A 12,987-nucleotide genomic window follows, 5' to 3' on the forward strand; every position below is an offset into this window, starting at 1 on the left:
ACTATGATGTAGGCCTACTACAAATTGCCCTTTTGGGGATAATAACGTTTTCTTAGTTTTAAGTCTAAATACACTGTGTGTGGGGACTGGGAGTCAGCAGCTAGCCTACGCCAGTGGAGTCAGGAATGAACTTTAAACCTCTTCAAACTCCAGACACCTAATTTCACATTCCCAAACAGTAGAGGGCGACAAAACAAATGCATGCAAAGCACTTAAACAGAGGACATTTCCGGGGAGCTTGTAAACAAATATTTTCATAACCTTTACATATAATTGGCTATTTTAGATATCAACGAGCAAATTGTATCCCAAATCGATTTGGAGAAATGTTTGTTGCACGTTCTCTTTACACATCAATGACGTAATTACGTTAACAACTTCCTGTATCACGTAACGGTACAATCATTTGACAGTTAGCAGGTAAGGCGACTTTAAACAGTATTTTGTTAACATTTGGTCTAATGATTTAATGGAATAAACGTAAATGCATATCCTCTGGTGTATTTTAGGTCATTTTACCTTCCATTAATTACTTATTTGATCTGAATAAAGTGAATAACACTGGCAAAACAGTTCCCCTTATCAACTCTAGTTAAGGTTTTGCTAGCTAAGCTATTTTAAACATTCAAAGAGAATGCCTAAATCCTTGTCATATGTTGTTATGAGAGTACTTAAACACAATTTAAAACGCCACTGCAATTCTAGCTTTATATATATTATACAACATTAACTTAGAGATTGTCCATAAGTTACTGTTTGAATGCCACACATTAATGTTATTTTAAATACCTCCATGCTAACTTGCCCATATCAGTGAAAACCATGCTTTAAACTTGTGTAATGGATTGGTATTATGGCAAATCTCTTTTGATTAGTGATTTGTAATGAATTGATTGTACTCAAAGTGCGTGAATAAAAAATCATTTCAGTTATTGACAATAGCTTCCAAGTCACGTGACCCAGTGAAAAGGGTTGAATTTAAATCGATTATAACAGTAGAGTCAATGGAGTACAGTGAAGTGTGTCTTGGTTTTAATTGCTTTTCTTTATTTTTTCTTAAAAGCAATGTTTTGCTTTTGAATCATGTGACCTTAACAATCCTGAATTGTATTACTACACTGGACAAGTAGGACACAACTCTTTTTCTTGGATTTTTTCGCTTCTTTTCTTTATTTTAATATTCATGATTAGGATTCGGCATTTTCTTTTTGAGGAGGTTTTTCAATAACATTCATGTAAAAAGACACAGTCCCTCCAAGTCAATGCAGAATTGTATTACTACACTGGACAAGAAAGACACACCTACTTTTTTTTCTTAATTTTGGTGCTTTTTCTATTTCTACAGATATTTTAATGAAAATTGAGATCTATTGGAAAGTGTAACTTTTTTTCAATTAGTTCCATGATATTAAGACCTAGTGAATCCAAATCCATAACCTATATTTGTATGTAGTGTTTACATTTGAAGAAGTAGAAACATGTGATAATCTGTGTTTGTGTATGTATTCACAGGCGATAACAATGAAGGAGAATGGTGAGGAAGATCTGGGTGATTCAGGGCCTGCGCTTCAAACACAGCAGGTCTGTCGCTTCTTTTCTCAAGGAAGACAATGCAGTTATGGGAAGAAATGCAGATTCCAACACATAAGAGAGGATGTCAAAGCTCATGAGAAGAAAACCGTCCGGACACCCAGCCAGTCAGATGTCACGTCTCTAAACTCAGATGTCCCTGGAGGACATTCGGGGCACAGGCCTGCTCCAACTGCTAACTCCAGGGTTGGTCCGGCCTCTGCTCGCCGTCCCTGTCGCTACTTTATCTCAGGCCACTGCAGCATGGAAGACAGATGTCGCTTCTGGCATCCCCCGCAGTTTACTCAAGTGGATGACCAGCCTGTTCCTCGCAATTACCCAAGACCTGTGCAGAGGATGCCACCCGTACCCCGTCCAGGCATTCTCCAGGAGGTCAAGCTTTGTGACCTTACAGAGGAAGTGACCATGCAGCTACGAGACACAGAGATCAATCAGTTAAAGAAGCGATTTCCCAAAGACCAGCTGATTATTCAGGAACGAAGTGATGGCAAGCTTACCTACTACAGGGCTACAATAGAGGCCACTGATCCAGACTGGGTAAGCTTTTTCTTTCACCTACTTTCTCCTCTCTCCCCTGAAAGCTTAGAGCAAACACCCCAACTACATGTTACCTCTATAAATCACTACAGCTCAGTTTGAAATAGTTGAACAAAACATCTTGTGAGGGAGAATGTATTTAGAAAAACAATTTTAAATCCTCTGCATGAACACCATGTCAAGCAAGAAGCATTGCTGCTAGGCTGTAACATCGCTACTTAACTTAGCAAGTATAATCCGCAATACACACAGAATGACATGTCGTTTCTATCAATTAAGCTGCACAAGTGAGATTGAATTAGGCCTATTAAGTAAATCACTGATTAAACAGTTAGAACCCATTTAAAAATAAATAATTTTGAAAGATTTATTTGCCTTTCCACTATTATCTTATGATGTTTCTAAGCCACTGATAACAATTATACATTAAACATAAAATATATAAATGAAAACGATTAATAACATTATTATTTAATGTATTAACTCTTTGTTTGATTTATAGCCTTTTGATCTGAAAGCAGTCGACATCATGGTCAGCTTCCCAGAAAGTTACCCCCAGGAGGTAAAGACCACTGCCTACTTTTACACTACGTATTTTGTAATGTACTATACTGATAATGGTTGAAATGATAGAACACGTCCTCATCGTTTTGATACAATTTCTTAGATTTTCACATTGGACATACCGTTGGACCAAGAGCTGCCCCAAATCATGGCAAGGTACAGCATGTACAGTTTGTTTTAAACATTTAACATACATAGGGATTAGTGTTGACATGTATACATCCTTGTCTACATAGGCATGTACAGGAAGCATCTCTGCAGTGGCTTCAAGCTAAGCATGCAACCAACCAGCTGATGGGAAAGGTAGAGCTGCTCTTCAGGCCTTTTCTTCGCTGGCTGGATCGTAGTTTGGAGAGATTGTTCACTGAGGGAGCCCGGCAGGTGAGACTGCACCCTGCATTAATAGGAGATTGTAAATGTTGTCTTTTCCCTTTTTAAATCCACCCAAATAACCTGTAGATAACTATTTTCTGTCTGTAATGCATTTTCTTGGATGTTTTGGCAGTTGAAAAAAGACGTTGATTTAGAAAAAGCTGGATTGCAGTTCATATCGTACCAGGAGCTCCAGGCAACAGTGTGTGAAGGATCTGGGAACAATTCATCTGACACTGCTGCTGCAGATGAGGATGTCAGTGATGAAGGAAAATTGGAATACACAGAAGGGGAGAGGAATGGGGAGGGACAGAAGTTGGTGCAGCAGGAGGGTTCAGGTTGTGATAAAGAGCAGCAGCAAGAGGAAGAGGAAGCCGGGTGTCTGGTGGAGAACATTAAGATCAGTGATCCCCGCAGAGGCACAGAGGTGAAGCTGCTGGGACTGATGCTGGGCGAGAACACAGCCACCGTAGTGGCCCATCAAATCACTGTTTGTCTTCAATGTAACAGGCAAGAACAAAGAGCTGAATGTCACATCCATATTACAAATGATTTCTTTAATGAGAATAACACACAACTGATAGCTGACTGTGTGTGTATTGTCTGCAGGTGTAAGGTGACTGCAGACCTGACCCTGACTGGAAGGACACCCTGCACTGCTCAGTGTGAAAAGTGCAGTGCAAGCATCAATGCTGCATTCAGACCCTGCATGCTGCACCATTACAGCGATGTCCTGGGATACCTGGACCTCCACAATGCTGCACCTGTGGACCTCGTGCTACAGGACTGTGATCTCATTGTGGGATGCCTCAGCTGCTCCCAGGAGGGCCCCGTGCAGGTGATGGAACATAAAATGAGCATTGTGAAAAATGTCTTGATTAGCTATGACTTCTCTGAAATGGCTTTTTTTGTTTTTAAATGTCTGTATTCAGAATGTTTGCTATGGTCAAACAAAGGAGTCCAATTGTGAACACTGCCACAGTAAACTCAGTATTCTGACAGAGAGCACAAGATTCCAGTATATCCAGCCACGCGTCAACAAAACAGGTCAGTGTTCCACTGCACTATTAAAGGGATCAGCAAAGGTTTAAGATCTTACAACAAGAACATAGCACAGTTGGCTCTCTTACAAATCTTTCATAATATTAAGCAAGATACCAGCAAACCTTTTATTACGAGCTTTATACATACAGTATGTAGAAATGTATACCTATGCTGACCACCAATGCAAATATAATGTTTATTAATTCCCTTTGTGTAGGTTCAAGTTCTGGTGCAGTTTATAATAAGATGATCAGAGACCCTGCTGTGCAGAAAGGGAAGCCGCTGCCAGAAAAAGGATCATGCAAACATTACAAACAGAGCCATCGCTGGCTAAGGTATCCTCCTTACTGTGATCTATCACATTTCACATCAAAGCAAAAAAAGAAATGCATAGTATGTTGAAAGCTTTTTGCCACTAACTGTTCACTAAGGTTTCCATGCTGCGGACGTGCTTACCCCTGTGATGTGTGCCATGATCAAGACCAAGACCACCCTATGGAACTAGCCACCAGAATGATCTGTGGCTACTGTGCCAAAGAACAGGTGACGTATAAACATCTAAGAACAGATGAGGGAAATTACTGAATTTCCTGCTAGACTCAGTTCACTGACAAGAATACAGCCAAATCTAATATCCTAGGTCACCAACTTTGAAGGCATCACTGGAAATCAGCATAATAGTCAGTGTCTTGAAAATGAATGTATAAGGCTCTGAATTAAATTAAATTAGACGTCATTTGTCGGTTGTAGCCTTACGGCAATGGAAAGCCGTGCAGCAGCTGTGGCAGCATGATGACGAGAGGGGCGCGCACAAGCCACTGGGAGGGAGGACTGGGCTGCAGAAGCAAAGTTAAAATGAGCAGGTACATCTATCTACAAACACTCAGGTCCACATTGTCGGTGATGTTAACATTGTTCCTGAAAAACTCAACAGTTATGGTTGTTTTAACTGTTTTATTTGGTTTCATTTTTCTTCTTCTTCTTTTCAGAAATGATCGACATAAATATGCCAACACCAACAAAACCATTTCTAGGAAAGCTGTCAGTGCAAAGAAGTAGTTGTGAAGAAGAGCATTTCCGCATTCATTTGTGAAAAAATGATTATTTAATGCATGATTTCAATGAAATGGTTGCAAATTGTTTCCAATAAATCACGTTGATGATCATTCAGTGTGGTTGTGAGAAATGTGACAATGTCTTCGTATGCATGGACTCATATACTTAATATTTTCAAAGTTTAACTGTCATTTATGTATAGCATATATAATCAGATTAACACAATAAGTACTAAATAAATGCCTGTAGGCAATTTATTCAGATTACAAAGTGTATTAAAAGATTTCATGATCAATTCTAGTTGTTCATTCCTGGTGCTGAAGACAGAAAGTGCAAGAAAAGAGGTAGTCACTGATTTAAGTTATTAGAGTTGTGTCATTTCATGATGCATTAAAGGTATCAAGGAGTAAAATGAATTTTGTTAGCTGTGTTTACACACACCATTACCTTTGTTCACCAACACTGTAAATTAGCAGTTGTTTTGTCATTTCATTTTAAAATGCTGAGTAATGTCTAAAACAAAACAACACTATTCTTCAAGTCAGATTAGAAACAAAACTATTGGGTCAAATTTTTACTTTTTCTAAACAATTCTTTGTCCTCCTTCCTGCCATGCGTTTAACCTTGTACGGGTTTAACAGTTGAGAGCTTTTGTTAATCTTCTCGTGAAGGTCTTTTTGATATGGGGCTCTGAACTGACTGATCCCCTTCTGTTGACCTCCCCTATAAAAAGGCAGTAACTCTGTTGTTCCTGAGACTGGCATCAGCAGCCTTCAGTGGTACCACAGCGAGATGGTGAACATCAGTGAGCTGCCTCTGCTGCTCCAGCCCCATCAGGGCGACCGTGTTCTGCAGCCACTCTGGAATTATTTGCTTGTCCGACATCTGCCTCTCATCTCTTCTCCTTTTTTCCCTGTCCTGATTGCCTCCTCTTGCTATTTCATCTTCAGCATACCTTTTGCTGCATTGGACCTCTTGGGAGAAAAAGTGCCTTTATTCTATCAGTATAAGATCCAACCAGGCAGGCGGCCAACAGTGGGAATGATGGTCAAGAGCTTAATGACAGCGCTGTATAACCACATATTCTTTGTTCTGCCATCTGTAATAATTAGCATGTTCATACTGCCTACACCAATACTGCCACAGGATGCTCCTACTCTGTATGAGGTATTCATTGACGGGCTGGCAATACTACTACTTTTTGACACACAGTACTACATTTGGCATTTCCTACATCACAAGCATCCCCAGCTATACAGGTGGATTCATTCAGTCCACCATGAATACATAGCACCTTTCTCATGGTCCACTGAGCACCTTAGCCCCTCAGAACTGATTACTGTCGGACTCTGGAGCAACCAGGACCCCATTCTTCTGAAGTGCCACCCATTGACCGCATGGTTTGTCACAGTTTTCAGTATCTGGATGTCTGTGGAGGACCACATAGGCTATGACCTGCCATGGAGTCTCAACCACCTTGTGCCTTTCGGTCTGCTGGGTGGTGCACCGGCTCACGACATGCACCACCAGAAGCCGAGCAGCAACTTCGCTCCTTTCTTCAGCCACTGGGACATAATCTTTGGCACTGCTGTTGCTTTGAAGAAAAAAGACTATACGAAAGTTCTGTAAATAACGCATGTAAAGGGTTACTGTTACATTGAAAAAATCACTGGTTTTATATTTTTAATGACTATATATGTTATAGTGCTTGCTGCCTCTTGGCTGCTGCAAATCCAGGTGTTCATGTTTGGCAATGTGACATAAACTTTGTTTTAAAAGTTTCTTTTTGTATGGCAATTCTTTCAATAAAATCTGTATTTTATAATCTGGCACTTTTATTCTTGTTGTATGGACTAAACTCTTATATTATATTATATGTATCATTATCATATTTGTTATGTTCTTCAGAGTGGTGGGAGAAGTAATCCGATCTTATCCCTGAGTAAAAGAGGAACTACCAGAGTAAAGGAATGCTCTATTACAAGTAAAATTCTGCATTCAAAAGGTTACTGAAGTAAAAGTAAAAAAGTATTAGCAACAAAATATACTTAAAGTACTAAAAGTAAAAGTACTCATTATGCAAATTGGTCAATTTCAGAATAATATATATTATGTTTTGATCATAATTATTGCTGTATTTATCACAGCTGGTAAAGGTGCAGCTAATTTGATTTACTTTGTATGCTTCAGGGTAGGTTGTGAATTTACTCCAGGTGTAACTAGTCTTATTTAAGTGTAGAATAATTCAAATAAATCAAAGTAACTAAAGGTGTTAAATAAAAGTAGTGGAGTAAAAGTACACAATTTAATGTTGATTTGTAGTAGAGGATATGTACAATGTAGCATAAAATGGAAATACTCAAGTAAAGTACAAGTATCTCAAAATTGTACTTCAGTACAGTACTTGAGTAAATGTACTTTTGTACTTTCAATCTCGGTTTTACATTATTTGCATTTAAGTCACAAGCTACCATTAAAACAAACCTACTTGGAGGAAAAGCTTTCCTGTCATATTCTGTTTCTAGATCCTATCGCAATCTTCTTATATAATAATACACAATCATTGAATGGGATCTTTTCCAAGAGCTTTAATCAGTAGAACTTATGCTACAAATCTGACAGCAATAAGGGGCTTTTTAGAACCAGAATACCAAGGGGAATTAGGAAAAAAAAATAATGTTTTACTTAAAATCACATTGTGGGATGCCTCAGCTGCTCCCAGGAGGGCCCCGTGCAGGTGATGGAACATAAAATGAGCATTGTGAAAAATGTCTTGATTAGCTATGACTTCTCTGAAATGGCTTTTTTTGTTTTTAAATGTCTGTATTCAGAATGTTTGCTATGGTCAAACAAAGGAGTCCAATTGTGAACACTGCCACAGTAAACTCAGTATTCTGACAGAGAGCACAAGATTCCAGTATATCCAGCCACGCGTCAACAAAACAGGTCAGTGTTCCACTGCACTATTAAAGGGATCAGCAAAGGTTTAAGATCTTACAACAAGAACATAGCACAGTTGGCTCTCTTACAAATCTTTCATAATATTAAGCAAGATACCAGCAAGCCTTTTATTACGAGCTTTATACATACAGTATGTAGAAATGTATACCTATGCTGACCACCAATGCAAATATAATATTTATTAATTCCCTTTGTGTAGGTTCAAGTTCTGGTACAGTTTATAATAATTATTGCTGTATTTATCACAGCTGGTAAATGTGCAGCTAATTTGATTTACTTTGTATGCTTCAGGGTAGGTTGTGAATTTACTCCAGGTGTAACTAGTCTTATTTAAGTGTAGAATAATTCAAATAAATTAAAGTAACTAAAGGTGTTAAATAAAAGTAGTGGAGTAAAAGTACACAATTTCATGTTGATTTGTAGTAGAGGATATGTACAAAGTAGCATAAAATGGAAATACTCAAGTAAAGTACAAGTATCTCAAAATTGTACTTCAGTACAGTACTTGAGTAAATGTACTTTTGTACTTTCAATCTCGGTTTTACATTATTTGCATTTAAGTCACAAGCTACCATTAAAACAAACCTACTTGGAGGAAAAGCTTTCCTGTCATGTTCTGTTTCTAGATCCTATCGCAATCTTCTTACATAATAATACACAATCATTGAATGGGATCTTTTCCAAGAGCTTTACTCAGTAGAACTTATGCTACAAATCTGACAGCAATAAGGGGCTTTTTAGAAACAGAATACCAAGCGGAATTAGGAAAAAAAAAAAATGTTTTACTTAAAAGTGGAATTCATTACAAAAAATGAACTAAATAAACTAAGTGGAACACTACAAAAATGGGGGGAGTCAATTTTGCAATTGAGCTCATAAATCTAACTAAACTGAATCATTGCTACAAAAAAAAAAAACACACAAGCAGAGAATATTATTAAATATATTTATTTGTCCCAGAAAATGAAAGAAAGAAACCAATGCTATACAAATGTCAGTGAAGACTCTTATTTAAATACTGCACAAACATGTTGGAAATGTGTCCTGAGTTCTCTGTCGGGTGCATCTTGGTGTAGCTGATGAACTGTCGCCGTAATTTCCTCAGCTCTGCCATGTTGATGTTCCTGGTGAGCTCGATGTTAAACTTTAGGTTAAGGTCATTTGAATGTAAGTTGACATAAAAACTACCTAAAGTTTAAGAAGGTCACAGTATCACATCTAAAGCTTTACAGAGGACAACACTATCAAACAACATAAAGTACTGAATGTCACTGACGTCAACACAAATCATGCACCTGTCAATAAAAGTTGACCAGAGAATCAACTCATTTACTTTTAAGTTCCTTTCTGCCTTGACCAACATGTTTCAAAAAGGAGAAAATCAAAGGGTTTGCTTCTCAAAAGGTCCGACAGAGCAGCTGCCAATAAAAATCCACTTATACATATCCCAAAGAGTGTTATTACAGGCAAGACCTTTAACAGTGATTACCTGCTGTGCCCTTCATTTAAGGTTCTTTGATGGACATGCATTGATCTACCTTCTCCTTCAAACAAGTAATTTAATGTGGAGTACTTTGCCTCCTGCTGGTGAGGAAATGTGATTCCTTAGGAGGTAGATCATTAAATGCGTCACATATACATATTTCAGACAGTTATGGCTGTGAAAGGTCATTGCTACTGCGACATCCCATGTTAATGTGTTAAAAGTATTGACATGTAAGTGAGTTAAAAGGGTGAGAAGGGTGACTGGGGAGTCTCTGCGGCCGTCTTTCAACCAGAAGGTTGTGGGTTTGATTCCAGCCCTTACAGTCAACATGTTGATGTATGTGTGTGAATGTTAGCTTCCCTAAAGCAAGTGGTACTGCTCTGCATGAATGAGGTGTGAATGTGTGAATGACTTCTAGTATATAAAAGTGCTTTGAGGGGATGATAAGACCCAATAAAGTGCAATAAAAGTGCAGTCCATCAAAAGGATATCTTTTCTGTAGCTCCTGGAACAGGAATCAGATCCCCGGGAACACTTGTCTTCTGGGCGTTAAAAATTGCCTGAAATTTAAGAAATTACAAACAAAGTAAGGGTTTTACTGACAAATTCAGCTACCTTGGTATTTAGGGAGTTGTAGATCAGCAATAAAGGATCAGCGCACTAATATTTAAATGGAGTGATGACAAGTTAATTGTATTCACAGGCAATGTTGCAAAAGGGTCAAAAAGGTTTACTCAATGGCAAATCAAGGGAACAGAGGAGATGATTTCTAGTTAGCTAACAGCAGCTTGCAGACAGACCCCATGACCTAAATAGTAAGATAATTACGGGAGCAAAGGTATTTAACAGGACACACAACTAGCTGCCAATAATTAAGTATCCTTGACGTCACGTTTACAGAGGGAGGACACACTGCTGATTGAATGTATTCAGAGATTCTGACATCTGTCAATGAGCATCGGATAATAGTAATGGTTTCTTCCCAATTCACCATTTTGCAGATGGTGATAACAGAAATGTTAATAATACTGAAAAAACAAGTACCGGAACTCACATTTTCAGGATTGATGAATGTAAGAGTATATCTTTAGATCTTGCTATTATTGACAAATCTTCCCAGCTGCAGAGAAGTACATTTGGAAACATTTGTTGTGCTTCTTAAATTGAGGATGAAACCAAGTACTTTCTCTGACTAAAGCTCCATAGTCTGTTAGTTCTATTTTTTATGTGAGAGTCCCACTTTGGTGATCCTAAAATATGATAGAGTTCTAGGAACCAGCAAAAACAATATCCCAGGAGTAAAGCAACAAATGACCAGTAAATCCCAAAGATCACATGAAGACATACCATTAAGACTTCTTGTGTGATTTTGTCCAGCTCGTACAAGAAGTTTGAAGATGACAATGGTTGCTGCAGAGAAAAATAATATCTGTATTACCATCAGTCAAAAAGGCAGCATGACAGTGCATTCATCTATGAAATGTTGTATGCATGTGAAAATAAAAAACAAGAAAAACAGCATGTGTGTCTCTTACACTCTGTGTGGACTGGTTTGGTGGGGGTGCTTTTCTTTTGAAAAGTGCATCAGAAATGGCTTCAAATGGAATCGTGTCCTCTTTCAGGATGGTAAAGAGAGGACTGTCCCATCGGTTTCTGGAGTCTGGAGCTTCAAATCTCAGCACTAATGCATCAAAGCTACAAAAGACACACCAGATGTCAGACACATTTAAAAACAATAATGAACAGTTTAACTTTCTAAAATGCATAGTACCTGTAAGTGTGGGGGTTTTCACCTACATTTCCTGTGTGTACTGCTCAGCAGCATCTCTCTTGGTATTCCATGTTGTGCTCACTTCATCTGATGTCAAACAGTATACCTTGATCAAAAGAAAGCATATGATTTTTGATATGTGTGGATACTGTTTCAGTCATACTTGTTTAAATATGTTGTTTTTTTTAAAAGGTGTTATTTCTTTAGTATGCTTACCAGGCAGTGTGGTGTCTGTGCATGCTTGATGAGACAGAAAAGTTCATAGCGGTAGCCTGCAAGGTAGTTCAGATTTAATGGTAAAAGCATAAACAAATAATAATGTTTTGATACTGAATCTGCAAAGCACACAATTGATAACTAGATTTACCTTTTATGTAATTTAAGGAATCAAAAATCACAATGTCTCCCTTGTTGACTTTCCTAAACAACATGTAAATAAAGGTTAAAAGGTGTGCAATGCTTAAACACAAAAAAACTAAAGATAGATCTGAAAAACCTACCTCTCTACTTCAGCTTTCAGAGATGCTCTGACATTTTTCTCCTTTTGGGAATCTGCAACATTTTACAAACGGTTATTTTTTGTGATAATTTGTGCTATTTGCAACAAACAAATATGTATAATATGTAGTTGATTAATCAATTAACTGCTTGTTTATTATTTAAAAAAGACAAGAAAGTAAACATGCCCATCTGAAGTTGTGTGCCAAACTGTACATAATCCAAACATATTGGAAGAAGAAATACAGGCTGTTTATTTTTACATTTGTCAAATTGAAACCAGTTCATTTTTGAGCATGTTTCAAATGTCCAAGGGATAGTTATTGGCAGTATGTAAATAAACACTTTTTTTTTATCCATCCTCGTATGTTTTTAGCAAGAGCCTCTATCCCAGGACTGTGATGATATTCACTTATAATGAGATGAATTAATGCTAGGCAAACCCTTAATAAACAAGACAAACTCCGTGGTACAAGACATATAAAACACGCTGCAGGAAACATATGTGCTGTTTGGTGCATAGAACATTTAACATGTATAACATTTCTCAACGAACGTAAGAAGCAACTATGGAACTATATGAAGCTAACATGAGCTCAACTTGCCTGCGTAAACTGTGTTTTTCTCAACGCCCAGTGCTGCGTCTCCTACAATGTGCACCTTTCTGTCCGTGTTCTGCTCAAAACACACCTTCAGCTCCTCCGCCCTTCGTGTTTTACCACTGCAGGGATACCCACACATCACGATCAGAGGCATAATTACTACTGAGAGAAGTTAGCAGGTAAACTAGCCTAGCCTAAGATGGGACCCATGCATGGATTTCACCCGGATGTAATAGCAATACATTCGGATGACAAGCTGAAGTCAAACATCTGTTTAACGATTTTAGCTCCCGATTGAGCATCTGTGTTTTGTTTTTGTTGGTTAATAATCTTTATTTGTTCTGTTTTCTGTTCAGAATGCCCACAGTTTGATTTATGTGTATGGACTGGTTTGGAAGTGCTGATGTCTGGAAATATTCAATAAAGATTCCTGTCCCATTTTAGAAGAAATGATGTAACATTTGGAATTATACTGGAAGATAACAATACTGCATGAATGAAAACAA

At 38.0% G+C, this 12,987-nt stretch overlaps 3 protein-coding genes and 1 long non-coding RNA gene across 4 annotated transcripts; 3 read left to right on the forward strand and 1 right to left on the reverse strand.

The window, feature by feature from the left end:
* The first annotated feature begins 230 nt into the window (after positions 1 to 230).
* On the forward strand, positions 231 to 5,273 carry si:dkey-24l11.2 (uncharacterized protein LOC100034462 homolog). The gene is made up of 12 exons (XM_063898390.1): positions 231 to 420; positions 1,513 to 2,127; positions 2,630 to 2,689; positions 2,795 to 2,847; positions 2,928 to 3,072; positions 3,197 to 3,573; positions 3,673 to 3,901; positions 3,996 to 4,110; positions 4,325 to 4,442; positions 4,539 to 4,650; positions 4,858 to 4,970; positions 5,097 to 5,273. Exons 2-12 carry the CDS (start codon positions 1,522 to 1,524, stop codon positions 5,164 to 5,166), a joined length of 1,998 nt encoding a protein of 665 aa, XP_063754460.1. The 5' UTR covers positions 231 to 420; positions 1,513 to 1,521; the 3' UTR covers positions 5,167 to 5,273.
* Positions 5,274 to 5,486: 213 nt separating this feature from the next.
* Positions 5,487 to 6,988, forward strand: ch25hl1.1 (cholesterol 25-hydroxylase like 1, tandem duplicate 1). Its single transcript, XM_063898392.1, has one exon. It carries the CDS (start codon positions 5,956 to 5,958, stop codon positions 6,790 to 6,792), a length of 837 nt encoding a protein of 278 aa, XP_063754462.1. The 5' UTR covers positions 5,487 to 5,955; the 3' UTR covers positions 6,793 to 6,988.
* An 872-nt stretch (positions 6,989 to 7,860) lies between these two features.
* On the forward strand, positions 7,861 to 8,336 carry LOC134875951 (uncharacterized). The gene is made up of 3 exons (XR_010167310.1): positions 7,861 to 7,900; positions 7,995 to 8,109; positions 8,324 to 8,336. It is a non-coding gene; the product is annotated as an uncharacterized LOC134875951 (long non-coding RNA).
* Positions 8,337 to 9,056: 720 nt separating this feature from the next.
* kti12 (KTI12 chromatin associated homolog) lies at positions 9,057 to 12,713 on the reverse strand. The gene is made up of 9 exons (XM_063899117.1): positions 12,485 to 12,713; positions 11,882 to 11,933; positions 11,749 to 11,801; positions 11,598 to 11,653; positions 11,408 to 11,487; positions 11,146 to 11,305; positions 10,958 to 11,020; positions 10,100 to 10,170; positions 9,057 to 9,260 (listed from the first exon to the last, which is right to left on the reverse strand). The coding sequence occupies exons 1-9, from the start codon at positions 12,633 to 12,635 to the stop codon at positions 9,119 to 9,121; spliced, it is 828 nt and encodes a 275-aa protein (XP_063755187.1). The 5' UTR covers positions 12,636 to 12,713; the 3' UTR covers positions 9,057 to 9,118.
* Between the last annotated feature and the right edge of the window lie 274 nt (positions 12,714 to 12,987).

The sequence above is a fragment of the Eleginops maclovinus genome, chromosome 2 (genome assembly GCF_036324505.1).
Source record: "Eleginops maclovinus isolate JMC-PN-2008 ecotype Puerto Natales chromosome 2, JC_Emac_rtc_rv5, whole genome shotgun sequence".
Lineage (NCBI taxonomy): Eukaryota > Metazoa > Chordata > Actinopteri > Perciformes > Eleginopidae > Eleginops > Eleginops maclovinus.